The sequence below is a fragment of the Benincasa hispida genome, chromosome 3 (assembly GCF_009727055.1).
Source record: "Benincasa hispida cultivar B227 chromosome 3, ASM972705v1, whole genome shotgun sequence".
Taxonomy (NCBI): Eukaryota; Viridiplantae; Streptophyta; class Magnoliopsida; order Cucurbitales; family Cucurbitaceae; genus Benincasa; species Benincasa hispida.
The window spans coordinates 21,043,085-21,069,794 of NC_052351.1; the positions used below are offsets into that span (position 1 = coordinate 21,043,085).

General features: G+C 32.6%; 2 protein-coding genes across 3 annotated transcripts; both read left to right on the forward strand.

Moving 5' to 3' along the window:
* The first annotated feature begins 8,467 nt into the window (after positions 1-8,467).
* LOC120073938 (heptahelical transmembrane protein 4-like) lies at positions 8,468-12,093 on the forward strand. 2 transcript variants are annotated; one of them, XM_039026858.1, is made up of 5 exons: positions 8,468-8,689; positions 8,761-8,862; positions 9,207-9,469; positions 10,265-10,589; positions 11,199-12,093. In XM_039026858.1, exons 3-5 carry the CDS (start codon positions 9,210-9,212, stop codon positions 11,850-11,852), a joined length of 1,239 nt encoding a protein of 412 aa, XP_038882786.1. In that variant the 5' UTR covers positions 8,468-8,689; positions 8,761-8,862; positions 9,207-9,209; the 3' UTR covers positions 11,853-12,093. The 2 variants fall into 2 exon arrangements, with proteins under 2 accessions (XP_038882786.1, XP_038882787.1); XM_039026859.1 differs by lacking the exons at positions 8,468-8,689; positions 8,761-8,862 and having other exon boundaries at positions 9,331-9,469; positions 10,320-10,589.
* A 154-nt stretch (positions 12,094-12,247) lies between these two features.
* On the forward strand, positions 12,248-13,964 carry LOC120073937 (glycosyltransferase 6-like). The gene has a single exon (XM_039026857.1). It carries the CDS (start codon positions 12,493-12,495, stop codon positions 13,954-13,956), a length of 1,464 nt encoding a protein of 487 aa, XP_038882785.1. The 5' UTR covers positions 12,248-12,492; the 3' UTR covers positions 13,957-13,964.
* The last annotated feature ends 12,746 nt before the right edge of the window (positions 13,965-26,710 follow it).

Sequence of the window (26,710 nt, forward strand, 5' to 3'; positions counted from 1 at the left end):
AAAATATAACAAAATAATCCCACATATGTGGTGGACCCCTTTAACAAGATACCTAACACAACATTGATGTCCAACCTTTGGGCAAAAGCAACTGTAAATGGTGCTCTCAACGTAGTAATCAAAGTACTAACAATTACTTTTTTTGGACAGACTATTTTTCACATGAGCAATCCTTATAATTGTCACACACTCATTACCACATGCATACCTATAATTTGACTAAATAATTATCTTCTTTTGGGCTAATAATTATCCGCATAAATTCATGAATATGCATATCTTATATTTTAGAATTAAATTAATTTAGATAAATATTATTTTGACCAATTCAATCGAAAATATAAGACACATAATATAATAATATTATTGTATAAAAATAAAGGAGGAAAAATACCAAATAACCTTTACCAGTATTCACTTAATAATTGCATACACATAATACAATTAAAGCGACATAAACATGTGAATATCGCTAAATATCATCAATCAAATTGAAATTTAAATGCACAGTTTTTTTTTCTTTTAATCGACGAGTTCGGTAGATTCAAGTCCAAAGAACTGATTAATCAATTTGATCCATTTTTTCTAATCTAACATCTATTGGGAATAAAATGGATCGATTAATTATTAACAAAATTGATTAATCAGTTCTTTGGACTTGAATCTACTGAACTCGTCGATTAAAAGAAAAAAAAACTGTGCAAAAACACAAATTGCCTACCCAAGAACTTGTACCAAATTGCGAAAAGCATTAAAAAAAATTTGAAATAAAAATTTTGTTCATGCCAATTTTCATCACATTAAAATGCTAAAGAACACAATTCAAATTGCAAAAGAACACAAATCCGCATGAAAAAATCTGAACATTCAGTAAAATTGTGTTCTAACCTTTTTTTTCTTTTTCTTTTAAATAATCTTTAAATTCTTTAACCAAAAATCAAAATCCCAACGGAAAACAAATCTACACCAACAGTCCAATACGAAATTCATGGATAGCACTTGTTAGCATAAATTTTAATATCTATATTGAATAAATAAACCCTAAGATCATTCATGCCAAATTGTCAAGAATAACATATCGGATTCCATCGCAAAATTGATGATAGCTTCAAGATGATGATTGATGACTATGGTTTTCCTCAACCAAAACTCCGAATGCCCGGGATCTCTCTAGATGAGATTCAAGAAAGATGAAGTGTTTTTTTGTATATAGGAAACTATAGCCCTAAGATTTCTTTATATACTAGTTGAATTAAGGTTCCCATTAAACCATAATTAACTAGGAATAGACTTCTATCCATCATGTCCATACTCAATTAGGAATCTAGGACCTTAATTAATTAGATCACTGCCCAATCTAATAAAATAAGCCAATGTGATAAATTATTAATCCACATACCTAGCCCATACTTTAATTAAACATATTATTCTTTAAATGTGTCCAACAGAAGCTACAACCAATTTTTTTTTTTATTAAGGCCCTAATCTATAAAAAATTGTTAGTCATTATTGTATATTTAAAATCTATCTAGCTACCTCTAATAATTGTTTTAAGCTCTCAATTATCAGTCATATTTCTCATTGCTCCTCAAATAATTTTTTATGTTATAGGCAGCAGTTGGACCGTCAAGAATTGTTATTCGTTATTGTATATTTAAAATCTATCTACCTCTAATAGTGGTTTTAGACTCTCAATTATCAATCAAATTTCCCATCGCTCCTAAAATAATTTCTTATATAATAGGTGATGTTGGATAAAATAATACATAATCGATACGAAACAATAACATAAGTGAGGGGGCATGAAAATAATTAGATTTGGACAAAAAAGAACTCCCAATGACCAAAATGAGGTTAAGAGAATGTGTTGACTTGGACTGTTCGAGCGAATCTACTTGGCCACGGTTTTGCCTAACAAAATATCTAATGGGGTACGCCTGGCCAAAATAGATATAGAAGAAAGTGATCGCCTAGGTCGAACCTAGCAAAAGGCCAAATGGGACACATCCCTCGCATGCTTCGGCCATTGAATGAAAGGATAATTCTACTATAAATTCAAGATTATTAGAGATAACCCAAATCAACTACCGCAATAAAATACATTATTTGTAGCTATGTAGAAGAAGTAAGTTCATTCTTTATTCATAAATTCTTCATTTGATGTTCTTATTCACTCTTTGACTATAAGATTTAAATCCAAAACCTTTTAAAATTGACACGTGGGAGAAAATATTTTGTTAGTACAACAAATAAAAATGTAAAAGTTTGAAGTTGAAACTAAAAACATGTGTCAATTACACATTTTGATGGAGGAATGAGAATTGAAGGATATGGTGAAGTTATAACGAATGCATCGTGTTCATGTACGTATTCTTTTAGTTAGGCTTTCGGAAACTAATGTTATTTTACCAAACAAGAAAAAGAAATACCACTATCAAATTTTTCTTACCGAATTTTGTTAGATGAAAGTCAACTGGCAACCCCCTTTGACTCCAATTTTTTCAGAGCCAAAACACAAATGCGGCTGCCAATTTTCCACGACGCTATCATTACTCATTCACTCCCAGTCGTGGGTGTGAACGGTAAAGTTTTAAAAAATTGTGTTCATTTGCTATGTAATCTATTGTTTTTCTAGAGTATTTTAGATGTCAAGATAAAAATCAAAATGAGGTTAACTCAACAGTTTCGGTATAACTTTTCTTTTTAGAGGTCGAAATTTTGATCTCATCCCTATAATTGTTAAATTTTAAAAAAACAAAATGAAGTTTTGATTTTTTTTAAAAAAAAAAAAATAGTTGTAACTTGTTCTTATTTTAAGAAATCAACTAATAATTCAAATATTTGAAATATGAAAACTAGGTTGTAGAAAATGGCTAGAAAACTAACTATATATTTAAAAACTAAACGCTAGGAGAATTCTTTACCGTTGTCTAATTGTTTATATAATTTTGAAATGTATGAATATGTTTAATAATATATGGTACATTTTGTTTATTTTTCTTTAAGATATGAATATAGTAAGAACATATTTGCAAATAACTAAATATATTAAGTGTATATGATGAAATATGTGGAATAATTTATAAATAATGGTGTACATATATTGTATTTATATTAAATTAATATTATTACTTATATTTGGTGTGACAATAATAATAACTGGTATATGTGGCTACAATGAACAATACAAAAAAAAAAAAAAAAATGTGCATGTGGTATATGTGAGGCTTTTTTTCGCCTAAAAGTTTGAAATGTTGAACGAGAACCTCAAGCCTAAAAGAGATGTGATGCCAAAGGTAAACCTTGGAATATAAACATACTAGAAAACAGGCCAGGAGAAAGTCTGGCATAGGGAAAGTGAGGGAATTAGGCTGAGGCCCAAGAGGCTTAACTTGGCCACATCCTCCCTTCTGAGGAAGTCCGCTTCCCATAGGGCACAACTTATCTATCTAATGAAGCCCAAACCTAACTCCTTTTGAGTCCTACCAAGAATAGAAAAAGACAAACCCTAGGTTCCCTCCTCTATATATAGGAGACAAAAACATCAACGAGAGGTAAGTTGATATTCTTTTAAAAGCACTTGCTTTGGTCCTTTGCTGAAATTGATTTAGTATTGAAGTTCTTATGGCAGATACTCCACTGGTGTATCTCTTTTTTTTTGTTTTGCAAGTCTCTTTCCTTTGCAGTTAGGGACACATAAAGGTCATATGAATTTCTTGATCAGATTTTTCCATCAACAATTGGTGGCATCTGTGGGGACGAGAGTGCTCTACCTTTGTATTCCAAACTTAAAAAAATAAAGACCAAGTTGAACTTGTTCGTAATTTAACCTAAGAGAAAAGCCTTGCGACAAAATACATTGGGACTTTCACATCAACCATCGTAAACTAGAGAAATACAAACTTTAGGTGGGAAAAAGTATCTTGTGACACGAGATATTGAAGAATTTCAGCCCATTAAAAATTTAAAAAAAAAAAAAAAAAAATCTAATGAACAGGCAAACCCTTTTAAGGTTAGAACGAACAATAACAACAAATAATGCAAGACACTATGACCTTAGATTGAAACAAAGAAATCATACATAAAGTGTCTTTCAATGTTGAAGATTTTTACCAAATTGCAAAATCCTAAAGAAGTTTTATTTCAAACTCACTATTTCTAATGCTACGTTAAAAATTGAAAGCGAGCTTATCAAAATCTCATGTTAGATAATAACCAAATGATGCATGATATGATTATTTTATTATAACTATTTGGTTCTTTGTAAAACCGTATGTTCTAGAAAATAGTATTCAAAAGTTGAGTTTCAAGTATCCCTCTAACAATTAAAAAGTTGAACCATGAATTCCAATTTTGGAGTGGATGTTAATATTATGGGTGATTTGATCTTGACAAAATAGGTCGAATGTTAAGAAAAAAAAATCAGATAATAAATCCAAAATAAAGTGGTTTGAGGTTAAATAAGTTCGGGTGTCAAATCCAATAAGATCTAATCCTAATTTATGTAGGATAAAGAAAGATTCTTCTCATCCTAATATGTTATTATCCCTGTAGATATTGCATTCGTATAACTCTAGACTCCATATGAGCTATCTTAATTTGATCTCAATCTTGAACTTGATCTTAATACGAAACTTGAACTTATGACTTCCTCTCCATTCTAGAGTTCTCTATTTTCGACTTAGGTATCAGAGCCATTTTTTCTTTATTTTGCAGATCCTCTCCTCTTTGAAATAAAAATTTACGATACCATCCCATAAAAATTAGGTGTGTTTTTCTTCATCTAGATTTTAGTATCTACAATTATAAATATTATGTGTAATGAATAAAACAATTTATTTTCGAGGATCAGATCTATCATAAATGTATGAAATAACGGTCTTAATAAAATACGAAGAAAAGCATATAAATTCAAAATGTAGAATCTTAAATAAGGGTAAGATTGGAAGAAAAAATAACATTTGTGAAATAACTTTAGCAAATTTGCATGATAATTTAAGATTGGGCCTTTAGAATGCATATTATTGGGCCTTAGAACTGAACATGGGCAGCGTGTATTTAAAATCGAACTTCATCGTGTACAGCTAAGTTGGGCCGACCATCCTTTCATCGTTGAGATGTTCAGGCGCCCACTAATTTCAATAATAATAATAAATAAAAAAAAATTGTAACCAAAAGAATAATTTATTTTCAACCAAAATACAATTTTAAATATTACAACAACATAGACCTCAAAGTTTTAGAATGCTTTTAAGGATATAATAATAATAATTGGGACTAGGGGTGTTCAAAAAACCCAATGACCCAAAAAAATCGATCAACCCAACCCAACCCATGCGGTTTGGGTTGGGTTAGGTTCAAATAAATGAAATTTTTATTGATTGGATTGGTTTATGGGTTCACTTAATATAATCCAAATCAACCCGAACCAACCCAAATTTATTATTAATTTTAAAATATATTATTTTGTTACTTATAACACAATTATTTATACATATGTTGATTTTAGTTTTATTTAATTCCAATATTTTTTTAATAATTTATTCTTCAACAACTCTTAAAATAGTTTCTGTGCACTTTAGAAAGAAAATTTATACTATATAAATTGAAGTTGAGTAGTTAATCTTAATTCAATATATGAAAATAATTAAATTAGATTTTTACATATTTACGTTTGGCTTATTTTTAGAACAAAATTTTAAATAAATGACCCGATTAACCCGAACCAACCCAGCCCAAATTTTTTCATGGTTGGGTTGGGTTGAGTTCATTTTTTTAATAAGGGTTATTTATGTTGAAAAAATTTACAATCCGAACGGGTTGGGTTTAAAAAGTCTTTCAACCCAACCCAATCCAACCCATGTATACCCCTAATTGGGACGGAACCGAGCCAGTGACATATAATATAAACTTTGTCTCTGTTTTATTCTAGTTCGGATAAATTTTTTTACTGCTCCCTTTCGTTCTCTATGTATTGGAAGATTTATTGTTACATTTAAGATGTTCAACCACAATTCTATTATTATTGCCTAGTAGTTGTGGTGCAATTTTTATCGCAACTTCCACACATTTCAACCACTAGATAATGCTAAAAAAACAAGCTCGTCATGTTTTAAATGAAAATATTAGTCTATAATCCAAATAAATTGTTAACAATTAATTCGAAGGAAAAAAAAACGTCCATTACAATACAATACGGTAATTGAATTCTCACTATAAACGAAGCCGCCATTTCCTAGTCAAGATACCACACAATACGTTGAACCCCTATCTTATTCATTCAAATAAAAAATTTCCAAACGCCACTTCTTTTTTTTTTTTTTTTTCAAAATTAAATTTGATTTAAACTTAACATTTTGAACAAGTTTGTAAGTAATTGTAAGATGGTTATAATTATTTTTCTCATTTTCAAAATCAATTTTAAATATATTAATAATTTAAAATCAAATTTTGATAATATGAGAATTTTATTTAAAAATGTAAAATTAAATATTAAATTAATTTTAAATGATTAAAATAGTAATTTTAAATAAGACATTGTAAAAATAATTTTAACTTGGTCATTTCAAAATTCATTCACAAACATGTACATGTATTTATATGAACTCTGTGCATTTTGTAATTGTGAACATCTCAAAGATGTTGGGTATGCAAAATTACTCTATAAATACTTCAAAAGGGAGAGATGAATAAAATATTTAAAAATTAAAAAATTTAAATCAAATTCATTGATAATATAAAAAATGCCAGAAACTCATGTTTGCAATAACTTTTACGCCTTCGTTTTTAATATATTATTTTATAATTAATCTACAAATTTATTCTTTTACAATAAGTGAAGTGAGAGATCAAACTTCTAATTTTTAGGTCAATAATTTATATTCCATACCAGTGAAATGAATACAAAAGTTTAGATGTTTTTAATAGGTAACTAAAAGTTGGTTGGAGATAACTACTTGGACAGAAATTGGATACCTACAAGGTGGCTATAAAATATTTGAAAAATTGGGACGCAGCCTGCAGGTTTGAAATCCTGATATAAAATCCACTTACGCAATATCGACATGGATTGATGTAGTCCATAATTTATTCAATATTCATTATGATTCTTTTTAGACAAATTGTATTATATTTATGAAGCATTAAAGACTATTAAATATTAATAAATTAAGGCACACTTTCGAAATTTTCAAATTAGGAAAAATATTATTGGTGCTCTAACCTTGTATGCATTTGTTCTCATCGTGAGTTTTATATGGATTTGACCTCTAACGTTTTTCTCTTTGTATGATCTTGCTTTTTCGAGCGAATTTGCATAAGAGACCCTTGCACCGATGGTGGTGTCAAGTATATCATACTCTAATGTCTAAGTTAGTATAAAGAATGCATAGTTCAATTAAGTACACATTGATGAGATTTGGTGCTCTCCTTTGAAGATTATATACTCTCTCATTTGAGTCGTCAAATGAGATTGTTTATAATGCCCTACTCCTTACAGTTGTCTATGGTTACGTGTAATTTAGGTGATGTCAGGGTTATTTTTTACGCTTGAGGCTACAAGATATTAGATTGAGTGCAACTCAATTGTTAAAATGAAATTATTTCATGTTTAAATTATAACATTTTAAAGTTCTAAAATTGATTTATACTTTACTTGTTTTCTTTTATACTTGGTCTTGAAGTTTTCTTATTGGTATATTTTACCAGCTCGGTTGGTTGACCCAAATTCTGAGGCTCTAACATTTTTCTTTCAACACATCGGTTCCTTTATGCCTCGTCTTGATTCCATTTGGGTTCGAGCCTTGTTAGTTCAAAGTTCTAGTGAATAGAACTTAGGCCATGTTTACTAATCTATACTAAAATTGCCGCAATTGTAATAAATTTACATTCATGTATCAATTGTAATGACTCTTAATTGCAAAGGGAATGAGATTCCTTTAATTGTATTTACTAAACAATCGTAATAAAACATTCATTGACATTGTTTACTTCCATAGGTAAACATAATGAAAAGCGTAAATGATGAAAAACTAGTAAAAAGAGAGCGTGAGTTCCAAGTAATATTCAAAGATAATTGAATTGATGACCCTTTCTACTGCAATAGCATTGCGTTTGTGTTGATTACATATTTCATAGTGGAATCTATATTTCATTAGTAGTAATAAATTAAGACTCACTTTTCAAATTTCATGAATTATGTTTAAATGGAAAGTAAACATGGTCTTAGCCTAAAGTGATATTTGTAATGAAAAAATTATTTTTTTAACTTCGACAAATCATGAATATTCGTTCCAAAAGGAAAAAGAGAGTGACAAATAGGATATAAGTGGGAAATTCAAATTAAATCCTCAACAGATATGTCGGCTTAAAGAGTGTAATCCTCAACACCAACAAAATTAATTAATTATTTAATTACGGAAAAAGCATACATTAAGCAAAATAAAAATGGAAGAGAAAGAAAGGTTGATAGAATCAAATTGTGCGGTTAAGTTGAGGAGAAATTGAAGTTGCGCCAACTAATCTCGTACATGCCAAATCGCATCTTCGCATCTCGCCAACGAATCTCTCTCTTTTGTCTTCGTTGCATCATATAGCTTCATTTTCGTTAACTTCTAAGCTTTCTCTCCTCGTGGGGGTCTCCGACGTCGGGAATTCATCCACCATACTCTCTCTCCTTCATAATTTAGTGGTTAGATTTTCCTGTTCTTCCCTACTTTAATGCATTTTCCTTTGCTCCCCTTCTTATTCTCCTTCTTGCAGGATTCCGTCCGCTAATTTTCATTTTTTTCCCTTGCTGCTGCTGGAGGGGACGAGGGTTTGCTTCTAACCCTCTCTATTCCTCTGGGCTTCTTCCAATTTTAGGTATTTCTTTTTTCTTTGCTTCTTCTGGGGCTTTCTTTGCTTCTTTGATTCTCCGAGTTGTTGACGTGTTTTTCGCTTCTAATTTTACCTCTGAGTGTGTTTTTTTGGAAAAAGAGGAATGAAAATGGGTTTGTTATCTTTTCTTGGTTTGATCGTTTGGAATATTACATTTTCTAACAATCGATTTCAAGACTTATGTTTTGTTAGTCAATCATGGCGGGAAATAAGAAGTTTATGATCATGTTTGAGACAATTTTCAATTGTTTCTTATTTTGAATTGATTGGCTTGAGGAAGAATATTGGTTGGTTATAGTTCGTAGCGTGTTGTTCATTTGGTTGAGCAGGAGATGGATTCGTACGAGGAAATGACTGAGAAATTTAAAACTACTGCTGAAACAATGGAGGGCCATCATAAGTATTCTTCGAAGGAGGGAAAGGGGAAAAGACTTTGGAAGAAGGTCAAGTATCAGCTGGTTGAATACCACGCTTTACCAGCTTACTTGAGGGATAATGAATTCATTCTAGGTCATTACCGTGCCAACTGGCCTATGAAGCAGACATTGCTCAGCATCTTTTCCATTCACAACGAGACTCTTAATGTTTGGACGTAAGGCTTTTCACTCCGTTTTGCTATCTACTTTGGAGGCTTTTTAAAAAATATAAAATTGTTCATGTTAATGAGATTGAGAAGAAGTTATGCTGGCACATTCTTCGCTTTGATGTCGTTAACTTTTGATTAAATACGAATTTAAACTAAAAAGCACGAAGATCATGTTTGTTTATAAAATCATCATTGTTCTTAAATTTAATTACCAATGGGATTGTCGAACTTTATATTAGATGTACCAAGTAACGTGTTTAGATTGTTATGTTCTGTAATCTCTGGAGCATTGTGCACAATGTGGAAATTTTGTTTCTAGAAAACCATGGTGTCTGCCATATCTTTGTTTGGTGTAAGTCTTTTAAGATTATTAGCTGGGGAGACGGGAGAAGTGAAGTAATAATATTTTCTGATATGACGATGGGACTTGCAATAAAGACAAATCTCTGAGGAGTATAAATCAAAATCTGAAAGCTTCCTCTATAGTAATCTGGTTCATGACACTGTTAAAGAAGTTGCTTTATGTCTTGAACACTTTAGTTTAATAAATTCTAACAATCTTCAACTCAGTATTGCAGTGGGCTATTTCCCCCTCTTTTATTTCCCTCTTCCTTTGGAAACTTATTTTAAATTATACTATGAGAAATAATCCTTTTTATCCATCAAGAAATTTTGTGCTTTGCCCTTAAGTTCAGCATCAGTTTTTGCAACGAATTTTGCCTATTCTTTGTTATGTGCTAGATTGATATTTTCTTCCTTTCATGCCCCTTTCCCACTTCATTTGAATACTGTATTTTTCAGGCATTTAATTGGATTTTTCCTCTTTCTCTCCTTGACCATATACACTGCAACGAAGATTCCTGATGTAGTTGACATTCATCCTCTTCAACGTTTGCCTGACATGTTGAAGAAAGCTGATATGCACAAATTGCGAGAAGAACTCTTGACGTGCCTTCCTTCCTTGCCTCACTTCCCTGATCTGCAGAAACTCAGGGAGGAGTTGAAAACTGCATTGCCTTCAATGGATATGCTTTCATCACTATCTCGGTGGCATGTCGTGGAACTTCTATACAATTGTTTACCAGAGCGATTCTCCCATGGAAATCAAACGGATGACTGTGTTCTGGTAAGCTGTATGCTCAATTCTAATCTTGGGATTCCCAGGTTATTTTACTGGATTCTGTGGAATTTTATGTTATTAGTTTCTTCCCTTTTTTCCTGGGGATTCATCCAGAAGAACCTGATTTTATATTTCCTACTGTAGTCCAAAACCTCTGAAATTTTACCTGAAACTTATCCTATAATTTCCTAACTTCTGCTGGCCTAATCAAAGATTGTATTCACTATTGGGGCGTAGACTTTGATATTTGTATTCCGGCAAAAAAAATTCCTTCAATGAAGATGCCCATTAAGCCATTGTACAGTTTATTGTGACACTTGGACCATTTGCAGAAACCTCCTGATATTTATGTGCAGTGTTGAATGAATTTCTGAAATGGTTTGCCGTGCTTTTCTAGTCTTACTATCCCTGATGATTTAATGGGAATAAATTTCAAGTAATTTTGTGATGATTTCAAATACTTTACGTTGCAGCTCCTTATGTTATTAGTATTTAGTGCATCTATCATTTCTGATTTTTCTTCTAAGTTCTTAGGATTTACAATATAAGAAGACTAAACTTGTTTTGCTATAAACTAATTGTTTTCTGCATTCTTATTTTCTTGATTTAATCCAGAGAAGTATGAAGGAGGACGTTGCCAACATGATAGCACCCTTAGCTATGAGACCAATCACTCGGTGGCCTTTCTTCGCATTCTTGGGTGGGGCCATGTTTTGCCTGCTTGCCAGCAGCACCTGCCACCTTCTTTCCTGCCACTCTGAGCGTGTCTCATACATAATGCTCAGACTTGACTATGCCGGAATTGCTGCCCTTATATCTACCTCTTTCTACCCCCCCGTTTACTACTCCTTCATGTGCTACCCCTTCTTTTGCAGTCTCTATATGGGGTTCATTACTCTCCTGGGAATTGCAACTATCTTGGTGTCTCTGCTGCCAATGTTTCAAAGCCCCACATATCGCACTTTTCGGGCATCCCTCTTCCTCGGCATGGGCTTGTGCGGGATTGCCCCTATTCTACACAAGCTTATCCTGTTCTGGGGCTCACCCGAAGCACTCCATACAACAGGGTATGAGATACTGATGGGGATATTTTATGGTCTTGGAGCCCTCGTTTATGCGGCAAGGATTCCCGAGCGATGGATGCCTGGAAAATTTGACATTGCTGGCCACAGCCACCAACTATTCCATGTTCTAGTTGTTGCTGGGGCGTATACTCATTATCATGCAGGACTGGTTTACCTCAAGTGGCGTGACCTGCAAGGTTGTTAGATTAGAATTTCAACAAGCATAGTGCACTGTTGGAATGTAGTTAAATATTTTGGATATGTATGTATATAATATGTAGCTGGACTTGGAAAAAAAGCTTACTCCCAGTCCCAACACTTCAGTGTAAGATCAGAACCAGCTTCATGCTTTTCCTACAATATGGTTGAAAGATCGATGAGAGGGTTCGTTCTCAATGTTCAACTCCCACTATTTTGAAAGGTTAATTCTACATTCTTGCAGTGCATTACAGGTTTTCCTATATCCTTCTTCCTTTAAATGAAGTAAATTTTTACCACATTCTGTACATGGGCATGATGATTGTATTTCGTGTGAACTCGGTTATCAAAAATAATTATCTATCTTAAACTGCGTCATTAGGATTTAAATTATTGGGATCTTATATTTTTATAATTGTCTCATGAGATCGATCATTTAAAATGATGATGCTGTCCGAGGCGTGCAACAGCCGAGGGATTTTGAGGAGTGAAGACTAAGAGTGATGTATTTTATTTTTTTAGTATTGTTTAAATGGAATGGAAGAAATGCATAATTATATTACCATTTATGGCTCATTTTTTCTTTCTCTATTATATTATTATATTTATACGGTAAGCATCATCTGTCAGATGCGAATGAGCCCGCCATGACCAAGTACAGTCAAAAGCTTTCGAGGAACATTATTGATTTCTTTCAAGTCTTTTTTTGCCAACGAATCTGCTCACTCTACTTTCCCAAATTGCCATCTATTGTAATAATACAAATATTGTGCAACAAATTACATCTCCAAACACTTACAAATGGGGTTGCCTTCTCCTACACTTCTCAAGTCCCAAATTTCTCCATGGCAATACAAACCAAAACTTGCTGGTTCTTTAGTAATGTTTTTCTCTTTCTCGTAGGATCATTTCTGGTTTTCCTCTTTAAAACTAGCTTCTACTCTACTTCCATATTTAACAATGCATCTGTTGCCGGAGATGAATTCTCCTGCGAAATTGATCCACCAGAACCAACCTTCTATGACGACCCAAATCTCAGTTACTCTATTGAGAGACGAATGGAGAATTGGGACCACAAACGGAAAACTTGGTTGGATCACCACTGCTTTTTCTCCGCTGGAGCTGGCGAGCGAATATTGCTAGTCACCGGATCACAGCCATCGTCGTGCGAGAACCCAATCGGCGATCACCTTCTTCTGAGACTTTTCAAAAACAAGGTGGACTACTGCCGAATCCACGGCCATGAGATTTTCTACAACAACGCTTATTTACAACCTCAAATGGGCTCTTATTGGGCCAAACTTCCAATAATCCGGGCCGCAATGTTGGCCCATCCAGAAGTGGAATGGATCTGGTGGATGGACTCGGACGCTGTGTTCACAGACATGGAATTCAAGGTTCCATTAGAGAGATACAAGGATCATAACCTCGTGGTCCACGGTTGGCCCAATATGGTTTACGAGGACAGAGATAATAAAAGCTGGACCGGGCTCAATGCTGGAGTATTCCTGATAAGAAACTGTCAATGGTCCATGGAGTTAATGGACTCATGGGCCAATATGGGCCCCCAATCACCTGATTACAAAAAATGGGGCCCAATATTGACGTCGACGTTCAAGGACAAGCAATTTCCACTTCCGGACGATCAGTCGGGTCTCATTTATTTGATCTCTAAGGACAGACGAAAATGGGGCGACAAAGTTTATTTAGAATGGGAGTATTATTTGGAGTCGCATTGGATTGGGGTGGTGGAGAGTTATGATATCATCACCTGCGGTTACAGGGAGATGGAGAAACGAGAGGTAAGGTTGAGGAGAAGACACGCGGAGAGAGTGAGCCGGTTCTATGGGGGTTTGAGAGAACCGGAGATTCAGAAAGCCGGGTTTAGAAGTGGAGCCGGTCGGAGGCCATTTGTCACGCACTTCGCGGGATGTCAGCCTTGTAGTGGAAATCATAATCCAACTTATGATGGAGACACGTGTTGGAAGGAGATTGGTAGGGCTTTGAATTTTGCGGATAATCAGGTGCTTCGCACGTATGGTTTTGTCCACTCTGATTTGAGTTCCTCTGCGGTTTATTCTCTGCCGTTTGATTATCCTCACGGTGAATGATCAATGAATCGAGCTTTTCTTTTTTCTCACTCCCATAAAGAAGAAAATTTTAGGAAAATTGGTGTAGGTGACTTTATTTACGGCTCTAAATTGAATGCCCAGAACTTTCAAATATCTCAAATATGAATAATCAAGATTTTCAACTACACAATTTTTTCTTAGTACAATGCTAAAAAAGAATACAAAAGAAATTAAGAACTAAACAAATTTAAAATTAAAATAGAATCCACTCATGGATTTTTGAAATTTTGAAACAACAAGCATGAAAGCATGAGCAACATTAGTTATACTAACGATTGACCAAAAAAAGCCTTAACTCAAGTGACATTGATATAAATCATGGAGGGAATCAACAAAAAAAAATTGAATCTCATTAGTATATCGAGATTTCCAATCAAGATGTTCTAGATAATCGGGGAATTGGAATCTGACAAAAAAAAAAAAAAAAAAAATCTGTACTGGAGGAACAATGGCTCTAATACCCATATCCCCATTAAGGATTGTTACATTGGAATTCAGCTTGAAGGAACTATTGGGTGAGACCAAGGATAGGACACAATTTTAATTTTGGAAAATGATTGGCTGCATCGAACCCTTGTACTCCCCACTTGTTAACCACACAAAAATAGAATTAGGAAAAAAATTATTTTTTTAAAAAACAAAAATGCCACATAACAATATTTTATTAGAAAATACTTGGAATGCACCAAGATAGATGTTCTTCTTTAATTTTATGTAGTTTTAAAAGTTTAATTTACCTAATAAACACATGCACATATGTATGGATGAATACAAATGTATTTAAGATAAAGTTTCACAATATATGTTGTAGTATAGAATGAACATGCCATTATTCATACCCATACCCACCAAGTGCCATGAATCAAAATGTTTCATTTATATTAGTGGGTAAGAAATCTTTGTATGTGATATCCCATAAAACAAATGTGAGGATCTTGGATGTTAATTAATAAGATGGGACATCAAAGATTCCGATAAACCAAACATTATCTAAAATGATTTAAGATAAGATATAATATATAGTCTATATAAAATTATTACTTCAATTATATATTTTTTAATACAATATGTGAGATATAACATTTCAACCATAATAGAAAGATTACATCTCATTTGTCGCAGAATTTTGCTCGCTCACTTTAGCTTCAAACAACCTAACAAGTGTACTTCAAATTGACACGAAAACATTTGACTTATATGATTCCAATAAATTTAAACTTGTATAGCTTGAGACTATAAATTTGAGATTTGCATAGTGTACATGTTTGAATATCCTAGATGATTGAATTGCAAAATTTGACTTTTATTATGCATGTCTTATTAGTAAAAATTAAAATTAGAAAACTTACACTCAAAATAAGAGAAGTATAGAATTTTATTTTACACCTAAAAAGGTTAAAGAGATTTAATACCAAATCTTCTGCCGTCCATTTAAAGGGAAGTGTGTTTAGTTTGTCATTAAACTTTCAATCTTTAATGGAATAGATTCCCCAATTTCATATTTATGTTTAATAGATCTTTAACCTATTCGATATATTTTAAAATTTATAGACCTATTAAACACAACATTAAAAAAAATCAAATTTCATTAAAATTAAATTTATTTTGAATGGATTTTTTTTTTTTTTATAATAATGTCAATAAAATATTAAACAAGAAATTGAAAATTTAGACTCGTAGTGAGTTGAAATCTATATCTAGGAAATCAAGAATTTTAACTTCATCATTTGGCCTCGTGGGGATGACGCTCAAATTACTACTTTCCCTTTTCTTGTTTTTGTTTTTTCATTTTTCATTTTTCTTTCCTCTAATTTTGCTTTTATTACCAAAAATGTGTCGGCGTTGCGTCTTTTGGGGATTGCAAAAGCACAAGCTCAAGCACAAGCTCAAGCACAAGGATGGTCTGATGCTTTTTGGAGACAGACATTATAATGTGTACACATATGGTGCGTATTTAATTTTCTTGTAGGGTACCCTTCAAAACGATAGATCTCTCTCACCTCAATCAACCAATTTTCATTTTACAGCTTTATATTATTGGGAACTTTTACTCTACCCACAACCTATTCTTTTATTTTTGTCTTAAGAAATAATTGTTTTTAAAAAAATTTTATGTTCGTTTCAATGATGCCTATCTTTACACATTCAATTAAATTGTCTAATCATAATTTATCATATGAAAAATTTATTTTATTTCTTTTCTAAAATATTTAAATTCTTTTTTAGTGTGTTTGGTGAGAGAGAGATGCATAAAGATGAATGCATTTGGGATGTACCCAATCATTACCCCTATTTATCATAGAGGAGCTATGTTGTAGTATCTAGTGGTATCATGAAGGTGGTAATTAGTAATATATAACGGTACTGTACCCATGTAGTAGTGCCTAGTGGTACAATGGACGTTCTAGTAGTATCATGAAGGACCCATGTACATGTAGTCGAATTTAGTGGTATCATAGAGGTCTTAGCAGTATCATGGAAGACCAATAGAACACTTTTGTAGAGGACCTAATCATAAAATGGAGGGCCTAATAGTACCATGAAAGTTTTAGCAGTACCAAGAAGAATCATTAGACTCTTGCACTAAGGTGAGCGTTAAGGGTCCAAATTCATAACAAAAAGTTCATGAGGAGTTAGTGGAAAGTTGAGTGGGTGAGGCATCAGCTGTCTTTTTGAGTAACAGTATCGTAACTATATGAAGAATAACAACTTAGCAGATTCATGAATTAAAGAGCTGCAATTATGAGTCTCAGTGTATGCTACATAAGACTAAGCTTATATAAGCAACATGATTTATTCGACAAAGGTACCTTAAAAATACTCCATGCTACTATCCACTAATATTACTTATCTTAACCCGTTATTAACTTGAGCATCAAGTCTTGATGGCTCGACACTATACCAGCATTCAATTTCTTCATTTTGCAGGGTATTAGTATGATTTTTCTCTAAATTACAAACTTACAATTAGTCTACTTTTTGGCATCACCAGGATTTATAATTATTTCTTGAATGTCATTAATCTCAAATGAAATGGTGGTTCAAATTCCTTTTCCACGTTGTTGAACTCCAAAAGTAACTAGATATGTAAGGAAATAGTTTTCTTTAAAAGAAAATAATGTAATTTAAATAATTAATTATAAAAATAAAGTTGACATGAAATTATTACTAAAAATAAGGTTGTTAACTCGTAGACATGATACACAATGTTAGATAAATTGTGTACTTTATCCATGAGTACGTTAATGGATCGCGGACGTAGTACACGATTTACACATGTACCATGTCTACTATTTAGGCAAGTTACATGACTTGGATATACACTGATTACATGGTCTAAACAAAAATCGTGACCTACATAGAAAATTTGCCATGTGTGTGCTATGAAAATCGTGGGTCGTACATGATTTGAACATCTAAAAGACTAAGGGGTTTTTTGGGGTGCTAAGTTGAGATATGATGTTTGGAGTTCATATGTCTATGGAGTTTATATATCTGCGGAGTTCATAACACTACAAGAAAAATATACTCTCTTGACACTACAACTACCTGTTAGGAGATGGATAGTCGAGAGAAAGTCTCTCGTCTATCATTGTATTGTAGGCGTTGGGAGTAAGTACTAATCCTGACGCCGAATAGAGCCCGTCGTGAGTTTGTAAAAACTCCATACGCATTTTTCCTACATGTTAGAAGATGGGTTAGAACTTCCGATGCGTTAATTAAGTCGTTGGGATATGGGTTAAAAAAACCTCAAATCGATAGATCTATTCCTCTCCCCTTCCAAATTTGCTATCCAAATTATTAGGGCTTACACCGCGTGCATTTCTCTCCATCGATCTTCTGTTGTTACTTTTCGCCTAGTTGTGCCTCTCAATTGATCTCCGACCTTTACTCCCTGTCGTCGACTGGCATTGTCTCCATGCCATCTTCGTGTCTTTGTTTCAACAAATCGACCATCTAGAGGTAAGTTCCCCCATTTTAGGTTTTAATTTTTCGTCCGTCCAGCTGCTCCTCTCAATTATCTCCTCATTTTAATTTTTTCATATAATTTAGATTAGATATTTTCTTATTTTTGGTTCTTTGTATCTTTTTCCTCTATTTGTTCTGCTCTGATTCTTGGATTTAGAAAGTGATAATTGTTGGGGTTGATACTCTAAATCTCGTGGTCTTGTAGTTTGTAATTGTATTATACACATTATTTATTTATTTAATAAAATAAGAGTATTTTATTTGACATTTAGTTGCATTAACCCACAAAACCAATAAACTAAGATCCAAGGTTATCTTTTGTAACTTAAACATGTAGAGTGGTCTATAACTTATTGTTCATTAGAGGATCAATGGTTTATATGTAACTACAGGGGCAAAATGGTAATTTTGGCTCGATTTTACTTACGAACAATTTGTAAAGGGTCAATGCACTGTTGATTGGTTATATCCAATGGCAACAGAAATATATTTGTAGTGTGAAGATTGTAACTACTGATCATTAGTGGAGTGACTCACAGTTAATGGAAGTTGATTAATTCAATTAAAGACTTTAATTAATTAATCAAGTACCATTGGAGCTTCAATATATAGGTCCATTGTGTCCCCTTGGTAGCTCAATTGAGATTATTGAGAATCACATTAATTTTGGATTAATTTGAATAGTTCAAATTAATATAGGGAATTAATTATATATGATATAATTAATATAATGTATATGATACATTATAATATAAAGTTTTATTTGAGAGAAAATAAATATTTGAATATGATTCAAATGTTAATTTTCTGAATGTGAATCACATTCAATGCTATATGTTAAATGAGAGAATATTAAACTATAGGTTATATTATATATGATATAATATAAACTATAGGCTATATGTTATATTAGATATAACATATAGTTTGATATATGATGTATATAGTAAGTTAGTTATTATATATATTAAATTAATTAATTTAAAAATTATATTTTTTAATTAATTAATTTTTAAATTCATAACTTATTTGGGAGGGAGGTATTTGATAACTTCCCCATTGATTCTCTAAATGAACGTGTAAGTGGGAGGTCTTTGCAGAGCGTTGATTTCTTTTCTTCTATTTTTGTCTTCTCCCTTGACATTCAATGCAGAAGAGAGTGTCCTCCAAAAGATTTCTCTGCAATTTTTTTTCTCTTAAAATCTTTCTTCGTCACTCTCCCAAAATTAAATGCGAAGCCCACACACTCTCGTTAATTCTCACTCTCTGAGAATACTTAGGTTTCACTGTGGTGGTGTCTGCTTTTAGGTTTTTTGTGTTGCTATATTTGACGTGTTCGATTTCGTGGGAGAATTTGAGAAGTCACAATGAAGAGATCAGGGTTAGTAATACTAAATCCCTTATTTTCTCTCTTTTTGTATAATTAAGTATGCTGATTGCATATGATTGTTTCTGTCCTATGAATTTATGTATGCTTTTGTAAAAATAAAATTGGGTTATGATTCGCTTCCGCATCGGGTGTTCGTGCATCCTTCAATTTGTATTAAAGAGTGCATTTGAGTCCCAGTTTTATTTTTTGGAATTAAATTTAGAGTTGTGGTGGGTGTTTACTGTTTTGCATTTATGTATGATGAATGTGGGTTTGCACGTTTTGGATATTTTTGGGATTAGCTTTAGTTTTGCCACTGTTTATTTATGATTCGATATGTAAGGGCCCACCGTTTTTGGGCATAATAATTGCTATCGAATCTGTAATTTGAAGTCCTTATCGATCCTGATCGAGATTCGAAGCCAATTTGGTAAATTTCAGAGCCAAAACGGAGAATTTTAGAGCAAAAATGCATTATACAGAACCTGTTTGTACAGTAGCGTCGTGATGCTCCGAGTTGAGTGACACGCACGAACCGTTTTGACAAGCGGTTTGTGGTCAAGTGGTTTTGACCGACGGTTCGACTCCTCTTGGTGGTCCAACGACGGGTTTTCCCTATTTTTTCAATTATTATTTGCAATAATTCTTTATTTATCTTTTTTATTAATTAAATTAATATAGTTGTGATCGCAACCATTAGGGCATCATAAAAACCTAACGATCCGAGGCATATAAATTCCGTGCCTTACTCTACTAAATATAGCAAAGGAAAGTATAGAGTCGATTCACAGGGAGTCGTCAAGATTTCTAGACCACAAAGCTTATAGGAAGTAACCGGAGGGTGTGTGATTGGTGATGCAAAATAAATGTAAATTCTGTGAAATAAAATGTTGGGGAGTGCATTTAATGCACGGAGTGTGAATTGAGCAAATTGAGTGAATTGAGTGTTAATTAATTAATTTAGCAAACACATAGCTTGGGTTGGTTTAGGTTTTCTCATTCCTTATAATTCTATCATAGACTTAATCACAAAATTAGCATGATACTTTTCAATTAAAACTTAACCAACTCATTTCTAAGTGGCAATCCACAAGATCGAGTTAATTCAAAGCTTAAGCAAGAATCCTCCTCTAAATGATATACTAATAAACATTAAGCTTAAGGGTATGCTAAGTTGAATAATCAATTTCCATCATCTAATCGACTACTTAAGGTGAGATTCATGTAGATTAGAAAGAGTGCTTATTAATTGGAAACTCAAATTAACATGAAAACCTTACTTAACCTTTGCTTCTAAGTGATTACTTACTAACCGATTACAAAATAGTGCTACTCGAAAGCAAACAATCAAACTAGCACGACTAATTTATCAGATAATCCCATGAAATAAAGATTGAAGAATGATTACAAGATGAAATCTCTATTAAATCAGAAAATCTCAGCAAAATACAATCCCAAGTCTAAAAAATTCTAAAGGAATGGAAATAAACCAAAAGACCCAAGCTAAGTTCTTAGCTCTATCCATTGGTCATCTTCAAAATCAAGTTCTTCAAGTTCAATCTTAACCAAAAATGGGATAAACTAACATTTACAGCCGAGAGTTGGAGATTACAGGTGAAGAAAATGGAAAAACGACATTTTCCTTTATAAAAACGACCTAAATTTCATTTATAGTAGGTCGGTGGCACTTTGGCGCTCGGGACAGCGCCGCGTTGCTAAGATGCACCGCGCGTTCGTTGAAGTTCATAGTGCCACGGCTCTACAGTGTTGGGGTTGATGCCCTAAATTTCGTAAGGTCCTGTAGTTTGTAATTGTATTGTACAAATATTTTATTTATTTAATAAAATATGAGATGTTTTATTTGACATTTAGTAGCATTAAACCCACAAATCAATAAACTAACATCCAAGATTATCATCTGTAGCATAAACATGTATGTAGAGATAAACATGTGGATCATGTTTAAGTGATAACTTAAATGGTCTGTAGTAGATGGATAAGACTAGATATCTTATCTTAGTGACACTACAAGCACGACCCACTTTGTAGATGTTATAATTGTTGTAAAGTGCTACAAATGAGCTGATCCCGATCATTCATGTGGAGACATGTGAGTGGGAGTATTCTATATAAAGGAGTTTGTATAAGATTGAACCATGAAATGACTAGTCTTATTATATAACACCGTTCATAATTGAGACTTACATTTCACCAGAATGACTATAGGTGATATGAGCTGAATCTTGAGTGAGAACTCTTGCCTATATGGGCGATTCTTTGATTTGTATGAGTGAGAATGACCAAATCGCCGACTCAACAAACCTACCATTTTGGGGATTCGTCTGATTGGAGAGATGGGAACACAGCTACACAAGACGAAGTTCACTCCTTCCCCGAGGTCGGGGTAAGTAGATAAATTGCTCCCTTTAGGCTGCTTCCGGGACTTAAACAATGTGACACCACAGTCTCTCTTGGCTTGATAGAGGTTTGGTCATAGTTGGACTATGATTTATTATTCATTAGAGGAATCAGTGGTACTTAAGAAGTTAGATGTAACTACAGGAGGCAAAGCAATACTTATGAGCAATTTGTGAAGGGTCATCATACTATTGACTGATTATATCCAATGGACATAGAAATATATCTGTACTGTGAAGAGTGCAGTTGTCGGTCTTTCATGGAGTGTCTGATAGTTAATGGATGTTGAATAATATAATTAAAGGACTTTAATTAATTATGTAAGTATTGGAGCTTCAAGCTACAGATCCATGAGGTTCCCTATGTAGCTCAATAGAAATTAAATGAGAATCAATTTTGGATTAATTTGAATTCTTCAAATTAATTGAGGCAATTAATTATATGTGATATAATTAATTTAATTTAATGCATATGATATAATTGCTATAATATATTTAATACATTATAATATAAAGTTTATTCGAGAGGAATAAATATTTGAATATGATTCAAATATTAATTATGTGAATTGGATTCATATAATTAAATTTGATATAAATGAGATTTATATTAAATATCGTGCATTAATGAGAGAATGAAAACTATAAGTTATATTGTATTTGATGCAATATTAAACTATATGATATATGTTATATTTGATATAACATACAGTTTAGTATATATTATATATTAAATATAATATGTATTATATATTAGATTTGTGTTGGGTTTTATGTCCTAAAACTCGTGGTTTATAAACAATAAACTAATTCTGTAAATTGATAAAGTTGTTATTGAATATATGAATTGCTTATTTCGTTTTAGAAATAAATCCAATAAACTAAAAGATCCATGACTATTACATGAATACTTGAACTTTATATGGAAACATAAGAGTGGATCAGGTTTGAGTAAATAGTCAAAATGATCTATAATATACAAATAAGGTTGGGTGCCTTATTCTGGTAACACTATTGGATACGACTCACTCTGTAGTTGTTACAAGGAGTTGTAAAGTGCTACAAACGTATTGATCCTGATGTTGGGATTGATGTCCTAATTCTTCTTGTAATCTCGTAGTTTGTAAACTTTATATAAACATATTGTTATTAATAAAATAAGTTATTTTATAAGCATATACTCAATCCAATAAACTAAGATTCTAGGCTATTTTATGTAATTTAAACAAGTATGTAGAGACATACAAGTGGATCTTGTTTAAATAATAATCTAAACGGTCTATAGTAGATGGATAAGGCTGGATACCTTATCCTAGTGACACTATGGTTACAACCCGCTTTGTAGGTGTTATAAGTGTTGTAAAGTGCTACAAATGATATGATCCTAATCATTTATGTAGAGACATGTGAGCGGAGGTACCTTATACAAAGAGTTTGTAGAAGACCAGACCAAAAAATGATTAGTCTCTTTATATAATGCCATTAATAATAGAGACTTACATTTCACTAGGATGAACATAGGTGACATGACCTGAATCCGGAATGAGTTGTGAATTTCTGCTCATGAAGACGGTCCTTTGATTTGTATGGGTGAAAGTGGCTAGATTGCCAACTCAATAAGCCTACCGTTTTTGGGATTTGTCTGATTGGGGAGCTGGGAACAGAGCTACACGAGACGGAATTCACTCATTCCCTGATGCAGGGGCAAGTAAATAAATTACTCCCTTAATGACTGATTCCGGGGCTTGAACAAAGTGGCCACACCCTCTCCTGGCCCGAGAGAGACTTGGTCATAGATAGACTATGACTTATTGGTTATTAGAGGGATCAGTGGTACTTAAGAACTTAGATGTAACTACAGGGGGAGAACGATAATTTTGGCCCAGCTATACTTACGAGCAATTTGTGAAGGGCCATTACGTTGTTGATTGGTTATATCCAATGGGCATAGAAATTTATCTGTAGTGCGAAGAGTGCAACTGTCAGTCTATAGTGAAATGACCGGCAATTAACGGATGTTAGGTAATTTAATTATAGAGTTTAATTAATTATCCAAGTACCGTTGGAGCTTCAATCTACAGGTCCATAAGATCCCCTCTGTAGCTCAACAAGGATTGAATTGAGAATTATTTTTGAATTAATTTGAAGTGTTCAAATTAATTAAATTAAGGAAATTAATTATATATGATATAGTTAATTAAATTAATTATATATGTGATATAATTAATATAATGTATTTGATACATCATAATATAAGATAATATGAGAGGAATTTGAATATGATTCAAATACTAATTATATGAATGAGATTCATGTAATTAAATTTAATATAAATATGATTTATATTAAATACTTTAATAAGTTGAGAGGAATTAAATATTTGGATATGATCCAAATATCAATTATATGAATGAGATTCATCTATGTGAGTTTACTATAAATGTGATTTATATTAAATATCATGTACGGTTGAGAGAAAATACATCTATATGTTATATTGCATTTGATACAATATGTAACTATAGATTATGTATTATATGGGATATAACATATTATTTTATATACATATACTAAGGTTGTTATTATATGTATAATTATTATTAATTTAATTTTATTAAATTAATATTAATTAATTAAAGGGAGGTAACTCTCCCTAATTTCTCTCAGCGAAATACATGATGAGAGGGGTCAGAGAATGTGATGTTGTAGATTCATCTTCCTCCATGAAACAACTGAGAGAATAGATCTCTTTGAAAAAAACGAAAAAAAGAAGAAAGTTCTTCTCCTTCCTCTCCTCCTCTCCATCTCTTTCCCTCTTCCAAAACCCTAAGGCAGAGCCCACATCTCCTGTCATTCTCAATCCCTAAGGAGAATATAGGAGGCTTCATTTTGGTAGTGTCCCTTTTAGAGAAGGAGATCCGTTCGTGACTTATTCGAGGGATTCTTGAAGAACAATCTTCAAAGGTAAGAGTTTCTGAAACCCTAAGTTTTCCTTTATTAATGCATGCTATAATTTATGTAAATGCATATCTTTTTCTTGATTTACTGTAAAATTTACATTCAATGAAAAATGGATTTGGGACGATCTTGCTTCCGCTCAAGGTTCTCTCCTCATAGAGTTCCTTCACTTGATTTGTTCACGTGGCAATATGAGGAGTGGGGGTGTCCTATACAATGAGTTTGCATAAGATCAGACCAAGAAATAAATCACTCTTTATAATGTTGTTTACTGTTTAAGACCGACTATTTCAAAATGATGACCTAGGTAACTCTACCTTAATCCTGAGCTAACTATGAACTCCTGTTTATTTAGTATTATCTTTAGATTTTTATGGGTAAGGATTGGCTCAATAGCGCCGACTCAATAAGTCTTTCATTTCAGGGGTAAGACCGGGTAGATAGCTGGGGACATAGGGTGCAAGAGGGAATTCACTTCTACCCGCTTTTAGAGATAGTAGAGAGGTTGTTTCCTTAAGTGCTGATTTCAGGTCTTGAAAAAGGGGCCCTACCCTGTCATTAACCCGAGAGGGACTCAGTTTAATGATCGGATCACAAACCAATTGTTCATTAGAGAATCAGTGGGACTTAAGGAATAAGATGTAATCTCGAAGGTAAAACAACCTTTTGACCCAACCGTTATTTTGAATAACCTGTGAAGGGTTAACTTACTAATTATGGTTATATCGAGTAGACACAATATATCTACAGTGAGGGGAGTGCAACTACTAGATTTTAGTGGAGTGACCCGGTAGTTAAGGAATGAGGGTTAATTTAGGCTAAAGAGTTTAGCCAATTAATCTCGGATCGTTGGAGCCTATGATCTGTAGTTACATTAGGTCTCTTTACTAGCTCACAAATAGAATTAGCCTTAGAATACCGTGATAAGTTGATTTGAAACATTTAAATTCAAATTAAGGGAATTAGTAATCATATGTGATATAATTACACGTTTAATTATAGAATTAAATGTAATTAGAGAAGCGATTAATATATAAATATGATTTAAATATTAATTTCATGAATAGGGATTCACGGTAATGGAATTGGTGACAAATTAATTTAATATTTGATATTAAATTAATAGATTAACTAATTGTTTAATTAATAGATTAATTAATTGTTTAATTAATTATTAATTGTTAATTTTATTAGAAAAATGATTATTGAATTAATTTTGTAAAATTAATAAAATTTCAATTTAAATTAAAGAATTAAAATTGGAAAAAGTTTTGATTTTGAAAATCAATTTCAAAATCAAAAGGGAAATTAAAAATGGAGAAAAATCCCAATGTGGGATTTTTCCACTTTCAAGGAAAAAGGTTAGTCACTTTCTTACACATAATTCCACCACCAAATTTGAGGAGTAGCTGAAATTACTTCAAGTGATCAGTTTGCATAAGAGTCATGTAATAAAACCACTCTTGATTTGATGGAAAAGCCGATGCAATTGCTGAATTGCTGAGTTTTTGAAAGTTGAAGAAGTTATTCTCCAACAAGCTGAAAAACCAGAAAACCTATCCTCTAATTTCCCTAAGTTTTTGAAAGTTGAATTGCTGAGTTTTAAGTCCCACAACTCAATCTAAGACTTCTAGAGAATAGTAGGAAAGCTCTAGTGGTGGTCCACGACCTGAATTGGAGAAGATTGCAATTGTATTTCGTTAAAGAAGAGGATCTTCAAAGGTATTTAATGAAACCCTCTTGATACCTCATGAACAAGCTTAATTTGATGTCAAAATTGAGGAATTAGAATGCTTAATGATTCTGTTTTCTTCCGCTACATGTTTCTATAAACCAACAATTTGGTTATCAAACAAATATATATTAATGTTTATTGAAATAATTTTTGGTAGTGTCATACTCAACTCGACACTGTAATTTAGTTTCTGATGCATAATCCATTATGTATGACTGTAAATGTATGCGTTCAATCACAATGGAATTTAGAAGATCTGCTTCCGCTCAAGAAACTCCTCATGTT